General features: G+C 37.5%; 1 protein-coding gene across 3 annotated transcripts in view; it reads right to left on the reverse strand.

Moving 5' to 3' along the window:
- The window catches only part of KCNU1 (potassium calcium-activated channel subfamily U member 1), a 290,355-nt gene that overhangs the window by 202,191 nt on the left and 71,317 nt on the right, over positions 1 to 16,847 (reverse strand). For 2 of the 3 annotated variants that reach the window (XM_072635212.1, XM_072635214.1), the window contains exons 6-8: positions 14,319 to 14,394; positions 11,742 to 11,817; positions 5,768 to 5,938 (exon numbers count right to left, since the gene is read on the reverse strand). In XM_072635212.1, coding sequence (XP_072491313.1) covers positions 5,768 to 5,938; positions 11,742 to 11,817; positions 14,319 to 14,394 — 323 coding nt within the window. The remainder of the gene's footprint in view (positions 1 to 5,767; positions 5,939 to 11,741; positions 11,818 to 14,318; positions 14,395 to 16,847) is intronic. The other variant, XM_072635213.1, reaches the window with a different exon arrangement.

A 16,847-nucleotide genomic window follows, 5' to 3' on the forward strand; every position in this document is an offset into this window, starting at 1 on the left:
CTGAAGAAAATAACACCTTGAAAAATAGGCTAAATCAATTGCAAAAGAGGTTCAAAAAGACAACAAAGAGAAGAATGTTTTAAAAAGGAGAATTAGACAAATGGAAAAGGAGGTTCAAAAGCTCACTGAAGAAAATAGTTCTTTAAAAATTACAATGGAACAGATGGAGGTTAATGACTTTATGAGAAACCAAGATATCACAAAACCAAACCAAAAGAATGAACAAATGGAAGATAATGTGAAATATCTCATTGGAAAAACAACTGACCTGGAAAATAGATCCAGGAGAGACAATTTAAAAATTATAGGACTACCTGAAAACCATGATCAAAAAAAGAGCCTAGATATCATCTTTCATGAAATTATCAAGGAAAACTGCCCTGATATTCTAGAACCAGTGGGTAAAATAGAAATGGAAAGAATCCACTGATCACCTCCTGAAAGACATCTCAAAAGGAAAACTCCTAGGAATAGTATAGCCAAATTCCAGAGTTCTCAGATCAAGGAGAAAATATTACAAGCAGCCAGAGAGAAACAATTCAAGTATTGTGGAAAAATAATCAGGATAACACAGGATTTAGCAGCTTCTACACTATGGGATCAGAAGGGTCAGATTATGATATTCCAGAGGGTAAAGAAGCTAGGATTACAATCAAGAATCACATACCCAGCAAGACTGAATATAATAGTTCAGGGGAAAAGACTGAATTTTTCAGTGAAGTACAGGATTTCCAAGCATTCTTGTTGAAAAGACCAGAGCTGAGTAGAAAATTTGACTTTCACATACAAGAGTCACGAGAAATATGAAAAGGTAAGCAGGAAAGAGAAGCCATAAGGGATTCATTAAAGTTGAACTGTTTACATTGCTACATGGAAAGATGGTATTGGTAACTCATAAGATCTTTCTCACATATGTGTGTATGTATGTGTATACTATATATACGTAATTATATGTATATATGTATATATACTTATATATACATATACATACACACATAGATATATACATATATATGTATAAACACACACAGAGCACAGGATGAGCTGAATATGAAAGAGGATATCTAAAAAATAAAATTAAGTGTTGAGAGGAATGTTATGGGAGAAACAGAAAGGGAGAGGTAGAATGCAGTAAATCATCTCTCATAGAAGAAGCAAGAAAGAGCTTTTACAATGGAGGGGAAAAGATGGGGAGGTTGAAAGGGAATAAGTGAGACTTACTCTCATTGGATTTGGCTTAAGGAGGGAATAACATACATCCAATTGTGTATGAAAATCTATCTTAACCTATGGGAAGGCAGGGGGGAAGGGGATAGGAGAGGGAGGATAATAGAAGGGATAGCAGATTGGGGGAAGGGGTAATCAGAAGCAAACACTTTATGAAGGGACAGGTTGAGGAGAGAACAGAAAAATGGAGGGCAGGGCAGGGCAGGATAGAGGGAAATGTGATTAGTCTTTCACAACATGACTGTTACAGAGGAATTTTGCATGGCTAGAATTGTATGACCTATAGTGAATCACTTCCTTTCTCAATGAAGGTGTGTGGGGAGTGAGGAAGGGAGAGAATGTGGAATTCAAAGCTTTAAAAATGAATGTTAAAAACTGTTATTGCATGCAACTGGGAAATAAATTGTACAGGCAATGGGATATAGAAATCTATCTTGCTCTACAGGAAAATAGAGAGAAGGGGGATGGGGGAAGGGAGGCGTTAAAAGGGAGGTATTAAAAAGGGAAAGGAGTGGTTGGGGTGCATGCTGTACTGGGGTGAGGGAAGGGGAGAAATGAGGAGAAGATTTGGAATTCAAACTCTTGTTGAAGTGAATGCCGAAAACTGAAAATAAATTATATTTTAAAAATATATAAAGAAAAAATCTTTGAAGGATTTGAGAACAATGCAAGAACTAGTCATAATTCTAGAGGACTGATGATGAAGTATCACCCTATCCTGAAGTGATAGACTCAAGATTCAAAATAAGGCATAAAATTTTGGACACAGACTATGTCGGAATTAGTTTTGCTTGCTTATGCATTTCTGTTACAGGGTTTTATTTTTCCTTCTCTTGGTGACCTCATCAGTTCCCAGATATTTGTTATCACTATATAGATGACTCCTGGAAACATATATCTAGTATTAGCATCTCTCCTGATCTCTAGTTCCATATTACCATTCTGTCTGCTGGATATTTCTTACTGAATTTCCCACAGGCATTTCAAACTCAGCATGAATGAGACTGAACTCATTATCTTTCCTCCTAAATTTCTTCCACACATCCTTATTTCTATAGAAGGAAAACCATGCTTCCAGTTGCTCAGTCTCAAAATGTTGATGTTAACTTCTAACCCTTCATTATCCTTCATACTAAATATTTAAATAGTTATCAACTTTTATAACTTCTATATCTACCACATCACTTTCATTCAACATCTTCTCTCCACTCACACAGGCACACAGGTTCAGGTTCTCATAGCTTCCTGACTGGACTTTTGCAATCACCTTCTCTAATTCAAGTCTCGTTTTGTCTCCAGTCCATCCTCCACAACATGCCAAAATGATTTTCTTAAAGTGCTTGTTTGAACAAGTCACTGATTCCCACCCCCATCACCATCCCCACAAAACTCTCATGGTTTCCTAGTACAGCTCAGATCAAATATAAAGTCCCTATTGACTTTTATTGTTTATGTTGTCTAGTCCTTTTTCCATCATGGTTGACTCTTCTTGACTCCCATCTGGGGTTTTCTTGGTAAAGATACTAGAGTGGTTTGCCATTTTTATTCTAGTTCAATTTACAGACAAAGAAACTGAAGCAAACTGGGTTAAATAATTTGCCCGGGGTCACAGTTAGTAAGTGTCTGAGGCCAGATTCAAACTCCGGTCTTCCTGACTCCAGACCCATCACTCTATCCACTGGGCCACCTAGTGGACCCTTCATTGATAGTTATTCTTAACCTGGGTCCTTCTATCTTTCCAACATTTTTACAATTTATTCTCCTCTATATACTTTATAAACACATTTTTCTTGCTTATTTGCTGTTCCTCACACTTGATACCCCATCTCCTCACTTACAAACCTCCATCTCACAGTTCTGTGTATTTGTACTGGCTGTTCCCTATACCTACAATGCCATCACTCCTTATTTCTGCTTATTAGAATCACTGATGTCCTTCAAGACACAGCTCAAATTTTACCTTCTTCAAGTCTTTTCTACTCACCTATCCACTAGAGCATTGCTGTCTTATGTTATCTTCCATACATTCTGCATGTATCTTACATGAAAGATGGTTGCAAAATCATCTTCATATGTACAAGATGGTATATTCATATCTAGAGAGCAGTTCATCTGAAAAAAGCCTGGGCATTTAAGTGGGGGTGGAAACTTAAAATGGATCAAGAGTGTAATATGGCCACCAAAGCAATTAATGCAATTTCTAGTTTCACTGAAAGAAATAACACCCAAGAAGAAGGAGATCATAATCCCATCCTTCTCTTCTCTGGTCACACTATATTTGAAGTACTGTGTTCAGTTCTGAACACCTTATTTTAGAAAACATATACTGGAGAGCATCCCAAAGAGGCAACCAGGATGTCAAGCCTCAAGCTAATATCATATAAACATCAGTTGAAGGAACTGAGGATGTTTAATTTGGGGAAGACTAAAGCATGACCTGACAGCTATCTTCAAATACTTGAAGGATGATCATATAGAAGAAGGATTAGTCATGTTCTGTTTGGTCCCAGGGAAAAAAACTGGGAACAGTTGTTGAACAGCAGAAAATTTTGGCTTGATTTAAGGAAAAACTTAATCATGAGTAATTAAAAGTGAATTGGCCTGTTTATGAGCTAGTATATTTCCCTTCACTTGAAGTCTTTTAAAAATAGTTTCATTTCCTAATTGATATCTTCCATCACCCTGTAAGAATGCAAGAAATATGATACCCATTATACATATGAAGTCATGCAAAATATATTTCTGCATCAATCATATTCCAGGGAAAAATGCAAGAAAAAATATACTTCAATCTGTACAGTGAGTCCTTTAGTTTTCTAACTGGAAGTGATAGCATTTTTCATTATGAGTCCTTTAGAGTTGTGGTAGATCATTGTATTGGTCAGGATTACAAAGTGTTTCACATTTGATTATCTTTAGAATATTCCTGTTAGTGTGTACATTGTTCTCCTGGTTCTGCTTACTTCGCTTGTTATCAGTTCATTTAAGTCCTCCCAGGTCTTTGTGAAACTATTCTTTCATCATCTCTTATAGCACAATAGTATTTCTTCACATCCCCATACCATAACTAATTTAGCCATTCTCCAATTGATGACCATTCCCTCAGTTTCTAATTATTTGCCAACACAAATATTTTTGTACATGAAGCCTTTTCCTTTTTCTTTGATCTCCTTGAAGTGTATATTCCTGTTCAGTCACTCAGTCAAATCCAACTCTTTGTGACCCTAGTAAAAATAGTAGTGTTTTGCCATTTCCTTCTCCACCTCATTTTACAGATGAGAAAACTGAGGCAAACAGGGTTATGTTACTTGGCCAGGGTCATACAGCAAGTGAGTGTCTGAAGCTGGATTGAACTCAGTCTTTCTGACTCTAGGTCCAGGGCTCTGTGCACTCTGGCACCCCTTAGCGGTCTACATGGAGTACATACCTAGTAGCAATAAAGCTGGGTCAAAGTTTAGGGATAGTTTGATAACCCTTTGGGCATGGTTCCAAATTGTTCTCCTCCTGAAGTCTTTAAGCAATGGTTAGATGACCACTTGTTGGGGTGAGTTATAAAGGGGTTCATATTTCAGGTATGAGTTGTACAAGTCAGTCTATGCAATCCCTTTCAAACTTGGGAATTCTGTGATTATGAAACCTCAATTCGAATTTTAGCTCTGCCACTTACTGGCTGTGTCACTTTGGGAAAATCACTTTACCTCTCTGGTTCTCATTTTCTCCACCTGTAAAACAAGGGGGCTGGCAAGTGTGGTTTGGTTAAAAGACTTTTTAATTTGAAATCAGTGAACCTAAATTTGGTCCCCGATTCAGACACGTAGTACCTGTGTGACCTTGAGCAATTTTAATTCACCATCCTTATTTGTAAAATGAGGTTGGATTACACATCCGTTGAGGGCTTTCCTAGGTTTCAATCTATCATACTATGTTTCTATAACCTGGGTTCAAATCTTGGCTCTGATATTTACTACCTATTACCCTCATCTATAAAGTGACATTGGAGTAAATTACTTCCAGGCTTGCGTCTAATTCTAGGCCCTATTTAATATGTCTTCATGATCTAGATCAGGGGTGGGTAACCTACAGCCTTGAGAGCACATGTGGCCTTCTAGGTCCTCAAGTGTAGCCTTTTAACTGAATCCAAGTTTACTGAACAAATCAAAGTATGGATTCAGTCAAAGGGCCACGCTCCAGGACCTAGAGGGCCACATATGACCTCGAGGCTGCTGATTCCCCACCCCTGAATCTAGATCTTCTGACACCAAACCCCATTTCCTTTGTATGTTATAACATATTATAGGTTTTCTCTGAATCCTTTGCATTACCAATACAGAGGCTAAGCACACATTAATTCTTTATTATTCCTTTCAATGCTTATTGAGTGACCAGCTGAATATTGGTAGATGACATTTCTTTCCATCCCTTTTCTCCCATTCCTTTTCATTCCTTGGTCTTCAACCAATCTTTTTAAAAAAGTAAATAGCCCAACTATTCTGTCACTTGGGAGCTACTACTTCAAAAGAGATTAAAATTTTTTTTTCACCAAACTCGTAAGGATGAAGAATATGATGAAGATCCGTCCCAGGGTCGTTTTAGCTACAACGTCTCCAAATCCGACAGTTGATGTTGTTGCAGTGACAAGGTAAATGGCGTCAAAATAAGACATTCTCTGGGAATTTCTACCTTTGAGCCAGGGATCACCTGAGTTTTCCACCTGTCCAAAGAAAGAAAACTCAGGAAAGATCTCATAAAGGAGTCACGGAGCCCACCAATCCATAATATTTTGTAGGGGGATAGTTCCTTGAATTTAGCCCTACTTTACCATTATGGGATCCATTTCTCTTAATGCTACAGGAATATACTAGTAAAAGTTCCACTGAGAGTAAGGCAGATGTGAAAATCAATGATGACTGTTTTTTCTTATCTCCAATTAGTGTAGAACTAAACAAGGGCTACCAAATATTAGTCCATAGTGGCTGCTAACTTGAGTATCACAGGACACCCCATTCCCAAAAGCTCACCTTTGCCCTGCTTGCTCAGATTGCTTTTTTAACATTGCCTCGTCCTTTCTTTACATTTGTAGCCAAAGAACAGAGAACAGAATCTTCCACTTAGTAAGATTTTTTTATTAGTATGATTGTATTGTATTTCTATTATTATTATTATTTTGTTAAAGTCATCCTTTGATGCTTCCTTTTAAGGGGAGAATACTCTGACACTGGGCTACAGATTTGGCCCTTGGAAAGCTGTAGAGATCTCATCAGTGACCGTATTCATTTTGTCTGAGAACCAGACCAAGTTTAGAGAGGGTCTATTTTTATCACAGGGCAATGATTCTTACAACATTAGCAACTCGGAAAGACTAAGGCAGGGAAGGGCTGCAGTTTATGACAGGAGAGTGAAACTCCTACTGATCAAAACAGACTGATGCTTGAAATGTTGAGCATGCATTCACAACCAATCATTTTAGATATACAATGCTTAATTATTATTCATGTGAATTATCACCACCATTATTAAAAACAATGATAAACATTTTAAATAGCAGCTTCATCTTGTGTTTGTTCTTATTTATTATTCATGAAGTAATTTTGAAATGATGCACCATACATTTTGTTTTGAACCAAATCAACGATCTCATTGTTGTCTGGAACTCCCAGTGAGATAACTTGCCCGACTTAGGCAGGTTGATAACTTCCCTGAAATGTTGAGTCTTGAAGAGCTGGCTAGGTTACTAAGAAGCAAACTGCCCAAGGACATTTGGTCAGCCTGAGCCTGTCCTCTTGACTGCAAGGTTAAGCTTTCTATCCACTATTCAATGTGTGTATTATTTGTGATCATTTGATTTCACCTTTTTCATTTATATTACAATTATTCATTATGATTAAGAACTCGCATAAAGCATGCAATACCTTATTTCAAATGGCATAGAAAAAAGATGAAAAGCACTCATCCTACCTTGCCAATACATTTTTTAAAAAAGTAAAATTCAGAAAAACTAGTGTTTTTCAATAGTCTTCCTCTATAAAATCCTCATCTATAAAATGAGGACCTTAGAGTAAATGACTTTCCCTTGGGGGAAAAAGTTTCCAATACATTTTCTCTTGAATTTCTCTAGTGTCTGGCCCTTTTCCTTTCCTTCACGTATTATAAATATAATAGTTAAAATGAACTGACAAAACACACATATTTATGTATATATACGTAACACACATATGTACACATATGTATGTAATATATGATCTTATTCAGTCCATACATGATCAATTACTATGAAAAAAGATCTGTAATTTCTTCCATGTGAGGAACTGCTTGTTCCACAGCAGATCTCCAATCAAAAGACTCAGACTTACTAAGCAGGAAACCTAGGGAATTGCCCAAGGCTCTTAAACAGTTTAAATGACCTGTCCAGGGTCACAAAGCTAGCAAAGTATCAGAAACAGAATTTGGAACCAAATCTTCCTGACTCTAAGTTCAGCCTCTCTCCACTATGCAAAATCGCCTCAATTCTTACAAGGAAACTAAGTTATAAGTAACATGTATTACGTTCCTTTTTTGAAAATCATGAGATATTTCAGTCTCATCAAAAGCTACAAAACCACCCCCACCCCCTCTTCCACAACCACTGTTTTTGGTGGGGGAGGGGAAGGGCTGGAAGAAGTATCTCTACCTAGGGCAGGCCTGCACAGCATTTTGGCCTGTGGGTTGTTTGTGGGTGGTCTGCAAAAAAATATAAAGGATGTAAAGAAAAGTAAAGATAGAACAAGCGATTTGTCCCCATCCCTCTTAAGCCACCTTCCCCTAGTCACTATTGAGCTGGTCGTGTAATTTAGCCAGCGCATTGCCACTGTGCATGGGCTGTAGTTGGTCACATGATACTGGCAAAGAACCATCGTTATGCTTTTACCTGCAACACCCTTTGAATCTTTGACTCAAAGGAGAGAGGCTGATAGAGGAATTGTAAGGCAATTAATTGATTGATCTTTTAAAGACGTGCCTAGAATGTCATGGAGTTCACATGGAAAGCCGATGTTTGCCTCATTATTTCTTGTGAAGGTTGAATTTCTTAAAGTCTTTCTCTTGTATTCATTTCCATCCCTCACCCTCTAACCTCCAATTCAAACAAACCAACCTGGGTAGGAGGAAGAGGCCCTCTTTCCAAAGTCTTTTCTTTCAAGTCCCAAATCCTCTCTCTCTCTCTCTCTCTCTCTCTCTCTCTGTCTCTGTCTCTGTCTCTGTCTCTCTCTGCGTGTCTCTCTGCATCTCTCTCTGTCTGTCTCTCTGTCTCTGTCTGTCTCAGTCTCTCTCTGTCTCTGTCTCTCTGTGTGTCTCTCTCTCTCTGTCTGTCTCTGTCTGTCTGTCTCTGTCTCTCCGTCTGTCTGTCTCTGTCTCTCTCTGTCTGTCTCTGTCTCTCTCTGTGTGTCTCTCTGTGTCTCTGTCTCTCTCTCCCACCATCCCCCCTCCTTCTCGTGCTCACTTGCACCCTCCTCTGCTCTCACCCCACATCACCTCCCCCAAGCTGCAGAGAGGGCTGCTGAGCTGATTCTGCCCAATCCCCGTGGGGTTGGGGGTAGGGGGTGGGTGGGAGGGGATCCTCACTTCAGGCTGAGGACTCAAGGCTTCTTTCAGGGCACCGGCTTTTTCTTGCTGTTCACGTTCAGCCTTGTCCCAAATCAGAGTGACCTTGCGTGGTGCAAAACACGTTTCTGCAGCGCCGGTCCTGGCTTGTCAGACCCACTTTTCTTTTCGAAGAGCAAAGTGGTGGTTCTTTTTCGGTTTGGGTTTCTCAGAGGACTTCTCTTCCTCAGAGGAGTGCTATTGGCCCACTCTTCTGCTGCCTCAGGAGGAGCTCCTTAGAACAGACAGACCACGTGCTGGTAGTTCAAGGGTTTCCTTTGAAGCCCAGGTGCCCAGCAGTGGGCATTTAAGGCTGTTTGCTCTCCTGGGCCCCCGAAGACCTGGCAGCCAGGGGGAGGGAGGTGGACAGGTGCGTTGGGCTGGCCAGGCCTCTTAGCACCCTGTACATGCTCATGCCTCAAGACATTCTATAGTCCAAGCACCACCATCATTTTTCTCCTTTTCTTACAGCTTCTTTACATCTGATGCCCTTATATTAGAATTCAAGAATGTTTTCTTCCTGCCCTTTAACAGGAAGGGTGGAGAATAGGTGGGCCTTGAAGCTATAGGTTCCCCACCCTGGTCTAAACTTTAATAGAAGCAGAATAGGTAGCTATCTGTGTAATTTCAGGACTGCCCAGTAAACTGATATACCATCTTTTATCTCTTACATTCTTTCATCAGTCTCTTCAGATCCTATCAAATCCCATTTAACTATCAACTCTATTCAGATGACTCCCCTTCTTATCAAGTCTTAATTTCTCCCCTATGCTCCAATGCTTGCTGGACATCTCCTTACATATATCTCAAATTCAACTTGTGTTAAAGCAAAGATCATTATTTTTCCCTTGAAATTAATCCCTGTTCCTAAAGCCCTAATTTCTATTGAGAGCAGCAGCATCCTTTCAAGTGTCCAGATTCACCACCTCAGATTTGCTCTTGACTCTTCATTCTCCTTCAGCTTTCAAATCCAATTAGCTGCCAGGCCTTGTTGACTCTATTTCCCCAATTTCTTTCACATCTCTTCTCTTTTTGCTCTTCTGGGCACCATGATACAAGCCCTCATCACTGCTTACCTGGATTTTGGATCAGTCTCTTTGCTTCTATTTTTTCTCCCAATTTATTCTTGACCGTTACTTCTGTTCTTAAGACTTTTCAGTGACTAACAATTGCTTATAGGGCAAAATACCAAATTCTTAGTTTGGCACTTAAAACCATTTCTGGTACATCTCTGCAAGTTATCCTTCTAGTGTGATTTCATATTCTTCTTTCTTTTTTTAGTCTTCTTTCAAGACAAATTGACTTACTTGGTGTTTTCCATAAAGGATGTTCCATTTCCCACTTTATGAATATTGCAAAGCTGTTCCTCATGCCTGAAGTGCTCTCTCTCCTCCTTCTGGGCTCTTCTAATTCTCTTCTTCCTTCAGTGTCAAGGGATATTTTCTCCACAGTCCTTTTCTAATACCCCTACATTGGAAGCCCTACTCCCTACCAATTTTATTTTGTATGTCATTTCTATTTAGATATAGGATTACATGTTGTTTGTCCCCCATTAAATATAAGTTCCTTGAATATAGGGATTGTTCCTATTTGCCTTTGTACAAACAAAATTAAATTGAATTGCATTTATTTCCCTGGTAACTAACTTAATAAATATTTACCCTTCAGTTGATAGTAGTGACAGATCAGTGGTTAAACCAAAAACATCTAACTTTAAGACCACTGTTTTTTCAATAGACTGCAGGGACTTTCCATTCATGATTAGAGCACCTTTTCTTTGGTTTGTTCTTTGGAATTGTGTCCTACTCTCAAGAAAACAAGGGTTTTCTTAGCAAAGATACTGGAGTGCTTTGTCATTTTGTTCTGTAGCTCATTTTACAGATGAGGTACAGAGCCAATTTGGGTAAAGTAACTTGCCCAGGGTCACACATTTACCAAGTATCTGCAGTTGGATTTGAGCTCGGGTCTTCCTGATGATTCCATGCTCAGTGCTCTATACACCATGCCACATAGCTACACCTTTCTTTGCTTAAAACATCTTATTCTCTGTTAAAATTGAAATACTCCCGATAAAAGACAGAGAGTCTTGTGTTATTTATACCTTGGCATGAATAAAAGTATTAGGTTTTACTTTGAGAACAGGAATTGAAAGGGGGCAGAAGAGCCTAGGGATAGTGGTGTGTGCCTATAATTCCTGCTATTGTGGGAGACTGAGTGTGATGGAATGCTTGAACTTAGGAGGTCTGAACTGCACTGGGCTAAGCTGATCAAGTGTCTACCCTGAGTCTGATGCTAATATGGTGAGCCCCTGCCTTGAGAGGAAGTGGAGGGTTGAAGGCAGAGACTCCAGGTTACCTAAGGAGGGTCTAAGCCCTGGTTAGAAACAAAGCAGATCAAAGATTTTGGGCCAGTCAACAATGGGATCAAATCCAGTACTGCTGGACTTCCAACATTGCTGAGATAACAATACTTAATCTCAAAACAAAGGAACAAAACAAAACAAAATAGCAGGAATGGAGGGGGAAGTATATTGTGAAAAATATTGGGAAATTGGTGGTAAGGATGAAGAGTTCAGGAAGGGCAGGTTAGAGTGAAACTTCATCTGGTGAATTACTCGTAATACAAAAGAAAGACCCTCTGGCTTTGGAGTCAATGGATCAAGGTTTGAATCCTTGCTCTGACTTTGTACTGCCTATCAGAACTTGGGGAAATATTTTACCTGCCTGGTGTGGTTGAACTATAGGATCTCTCAGGTCTTTTCCAACTCTAAATCTATGACCCTAGGAACCTGTTTTACAGGTTTGCCTGTGTGATACAAGAAGATGATAATTCACCTTCTTCCTCTAGGAAAAAGATATTCCTGTTGAATTCATTGGAGCCTGAATCAGGCAAATACTTACAAGGTGAAGGAATCCTGCAGCAGTAAACCAAGTGCTCATAATCATGGATAAGAGTTGGCATAACTTCACCACCCTACTGCGCAAATAAAGACAAGATTCAGGTCAGGATACTCCGGAATACAGAGACCAAAATACTTACGGATAACACACACACACATATACAATACATACAACACACACATACTATCCATCATACCGTAGGACAGGTGTTATCTTTTAGCTGTCTCCTGGAGGCAAAGATCAGTTAGGTTTGCTAGCTGTTATTAAAATTGCATCAGTGTTGGTATATGCGTTCGTCCTTCATTGCTGAAGAAGACCATGCCATCAGAGAAGTGATGACATGACTTGCACTTGACTTTTTTTTGAGTGAGGGAGGGTTATGCAGGTCACCAGCCTCACATCTCTTCCAGAGCCATCTGAATCTAGTGACCTGATATTCATCAGGATGACTGGAGACCCAGGAAGAGGCAATTGGGGTTCAGTGACTTGCCCAAGGTCACATAGCTAGTGAGTGTCAAGTGTCTGAGGTAAGATTTGAACTCAGGTCCTCCTGAATCCTGCACTGGTGCTCTATCCACTGCACCACCTAGCTGCCCTGGTGGTATATGACTATAATAGAATACTGATGTTACATAAGAAATGGTGAGCAGGTGGACTTCAGAAAAAAACTGTAAAGACTTGCATGAATTGATACTGAGTGAAGCGAGCAGAACCAGGAGAACACTGTACACAGTAATAGCAACGCTATTTGATGACTGACTGTTAGACTTTGCTCTTCCAAGCAATGCAGTAATGTAAGACATTTCCAAAAGTCTCAAGATGTAAAATTCTATCCACATACAGAGAAAGAACTATAAACTCTGAATTCAAATCAAAGCATACTATTTCTCTTTCTTTTGTTGTTTTTTCTTTTTTCTTTCTCATGGTGTTCCCCTTTTGTTCTGATTCTTTCACAACATGACTAATGTGGAAATATGTTTAATGTCATCATACATGTATAGGCTATGTCAGATTATTTTCCATCTTGAGGATGGGGGAAAATTATAACTTATAAAAGAGAATGTTGAAAACTCTAAATAAATAAATAACACTGGGGTGGGAAAAAGAACAAAAGAAAAATGTATCAGTGGTCATTAAATTCATCCTGGGGCAACTGGGTGCCACAGTAGGTAGAGTGCCTAGAGTCAGGAAGATGAGTTCAAATCCAGCTGCTGTGTGACCTTGGGCAAGTCACTTAAACCTGTTTGCCTTAGTTGTCTCTTCTGTAAAATGAGCTGGAGAAGAAAATGGCAAACCACTCTTATATCTTTGCCAAGAAAACCCCAAATGGGGTTGTGAAGAGTCAAACATGACTGAAATGACTGAATAGCAAAAACATAAAAAGGATGAAAAATTTGGAACATGCAATGAATGGGTGAAGATGTTGACAAGCACAATCAGAGAAGTAGGTACTCTACATTTGTAGATAATATTGTAGTATCAACATTTTGTAGATAATATTAGACAAATAGAGTCTCTAAAGGAGACTCTAAAGGATGGCACCTCATTTCAACCAGTCATCCTCTTCTGTGAAAGGAGGTGACTTCAAATTATAAAAGTATTCTGTATTAGGGAATTATTGTATAAAGGTATGCGATACTACATTAGAGCCTCCTAATTTTAACAAAAGTTGGAGATTTTTTGAAAGACATGTACCCTTCCATTTATTTTCTTTTGCTACAAATAGATTAACTTAATTTCAAGTTTAATTTTACTATTTTCTCAATGAAGGAGCATTTATTTTTGCTTTTCTAATTGAACAATTTAAAAAAGAGAGGGCAATACAATACCCTAATTACCAGTATACATAGTTAAACCAAACAAATTCTAATATGGACTATGTTTAAAACTCTATAGAAAGTGAGACTGGTGACTTTTCACAGCCCCTCCTCACTGTAATCCAATTCACTTGCAAGTCCTGGAACCATCTTTCCTGATATCATGGTCCTCTTTGAGAATGTAGGACAATCACAACATGAGATCTATTTATTTTGCAAGAGGCATAGGCTTAATTTTTCTAAAATATATTCAGAAGAGAAAATTATTCTACGGATAAAGGGAGTTGATACAGAACCAACAGCACACATTTAATAAATTACATTGAACCAAATATATTTCCATCTTTGAGAAATGGTATTTTAAAGAAAAAAATCCCACCCCTCAAGTACCAGTTTTAAGTAGAATATAAGCTAGTTAAATAGAATATAAACAAGTTCCTTGCTTCCAGTGTGGGGTTTCTTAACTGGAGAGCTGTGAGTTTTTTTTATAACTGTATTTTAATATAATTGGTTTCCTTTATAATATACTGTATTTTGTTTTACACACAAAAATATTTAGAGAAGGGATCAACAGGCTTCAGGAGATTGCATAACAAAATGTTTACGACGCCTGTTTTGACCAAATATGTGGTAGTTTGGAATTTTACTCTTAGTTATGACTAGAAAGTGAGCTGGCTTTTTTATTTTTTGGTAGGGTCAACACATTAAACTAATTTTCTACTTTTTTCAAATGACATCTGAAATTAAAAAAAAAAATTACCTAGTCTTGATGGCTCGTAGATATTGTAATATTTGAGGGAGCTCAAGTAACCGTAATGCTCTCAGGAACCTCAAACCTAAATAGAGTAAACAAAAAATGTTTCGCTTTTAAAGAGAAATAGTGGAAGAGCAGGGAAGAGAAAAGAAAAAAGAAAAAGAAGGGAGAAGGAAGGTGAGAGGAGGAGCATTCTCCACACCACACTTGAGTAGTGTGACTGACTATTCATTGGGATGCTTTTAGGCTTCTGAAACTTCTCATTCTAAGTTCAGTGAAGATCTCTTAAAAGTGCATTAAGTTTGAAAATGGCCATTCTTCATTCTCTTTAACCTATGGAATGTATTTCACATTGCTTACTGTTCTTTGTTTCTATTCTCTCCTTTCTTGGTATCTGTGACACTATTCTCAACTGATTTTCCTAGGTTGTTCCTACCCCTTCTCAGTCTCTTTTATTGATTTATTCTCTCTATGTGATAGTTTAGCTCAAGGTTTATTTTTTTTCCTCTCAATATTCTTCCTCATTGGTGATGTCATACACTTAATGATTTCAATTATTGGCTATACATATGATTACCAAACCTAAACTCCCAAATCGTAATATTTTTAACTGAATTCCAATATATATCTCCAACTGTCTCCAACTCCTTTTAAATAATCTTCCAGTACCTCAAATTAAAAATAGCCTAAACTCTTTGTAAAAATGACAGAATGAAATTACATAGGGGAGACTTTCTCATCTATAGCTTCTTCAAAAATAGCAACAGAAGCACAATTGTCCAAAATCCTCAGCAGAAAATAGCAAAAGTCAAAGTGAACAAATTAAAGAACTAGATAACTGAAAATGTATCATGGACCAAAATAGGCTAAAATTCCAGAAGTAAAAATTTTTAACATTCTGAAATAATATCAGTATCATTGGAAATAATCATATCTTTTTTAAGAAAACTGAAATTGTATAATGAATATTTTGAATACCTTCAAAAGTAAATTAGCAAAAATGTCATGAAAAGAACACGATTTATTATGATTAATGAATGAACAAGGTCAATTGTTTAGATGCAAAAATATTTTTTAAAAAAAGTAGATTCAAGGAAAAACAGTAATTTTCCTGCAGGACAAATTGCTGTGAGAAATTGATGAATTCCAGAAAATAACTTGATTAAAACACACACACACATACATATATACACATACATATGCATGTATATGTGTACATATACATATATATATATACATATACATATACATATGTGTGTATCAGTATCAGTTATGGATCTGGAGGACCCAGAAAAGAAGATTTAGAAGATGCAGTAAGCTGAAAATAAAATATATTTTGATATATTCCAAGACTCCATAAGAGAAAATTTTCCCAAACTAGTGAAGGGTAAGGTTGAAAACTGATATCACAGATTATTAACTATGGTGAACCCCAAATTCAATTCACTCAGGCATTTTGAGGCTTCAAAATTGCGACAAGATTACAGTGGTTATAAGCAGGTAAGAAGTAAAATATTATGCATTAAACAGGACCATTTGAATACTACAAGGAATTTCCACTTTAAGAATTAAAACTAAAGAAATTAGAATGATATGTTGAAATATAAGACATACAACTTCATTCAACAAAGTTCCCCAAAAGTAAGCACTCTTTTAAATGAAAAATAAAAAAGGAAATTTGAGTAATAGAAGTAATTGAGAAATTAACAGAAAAAAAGAGCCCAAAACAAAGCATGTTTTGACTTTTATTTTTTTTTTTGTCTTGACAGAGGCAGCTAGGTGGTTCAGTACTTTAGGATAAAAAGAAGTTTGCTGCTGATAGAACAGGCATTCCATAGGGCACAACAGAAGGGCTGAATGATTTTTGGTTGAAACTGTGGGATTGGAGGTTTTGGAATAAAGAATCGAATATTAGAGGAAAGGGACTGGGATTTGGATAATGACCTACAGGGATTCAGAATCCCTGGAATGGGTAGAATATGACCAGATGTGAGTATGTTCATCATCAGTCAATCAGTCAGCATTTATTAAGTGGCTACTATGTAGCAGAAATCATTAATTGCTAAGTATATAAAAAGTGGCAAAAGACCTTCTCTTCCGTCAAGGAGCTTGTAATATAATGGAGGAGACAGAGTTCATATAAATATATATATATATATATATATATATATATATATATATATATATATATATATATATGTATATATATATGTGTATATATATATACATACATACATATATTATAAATGTATGTATGTGTATAGAACAAGGTATATACAAGATTAAGTAGGAAATAATTAACAGAGGGAAGACACTAAAATTGAGGGGATGGGCAAAGCTTCAAGTAAAACAAGGGATTTCAGTAGGGATTTAAAGGAAACTAGGGATAACAGTAGGCAGAACAAAGGATGGAGAGTGTGTTAAAATGCCCAAGTTGAAAGATAAAGTGTGAAGTAGCAGGAGAACAGCATCACTGAATTGAAGAGTACATATTGGGGAGTGACGTATAAGAAGATTGGAAAGGTAGGAAGGGGT

This window comes from Notamacropus eugenii, chromosome 1 (genome assembly GCF_028372415.1).
Source record: "Notamacropus eugenii isolate mMacEug1 chromosome 1, mMacEug1.pri_v2, whole genome shotgun sequence".
Classification (NCBI taxonomy): Eukaryota; Metazoa; Chordata; class Mammalia; order Diprotodontia; family Macropodidae; genus Notamacropus; species Notamacropus eugenii.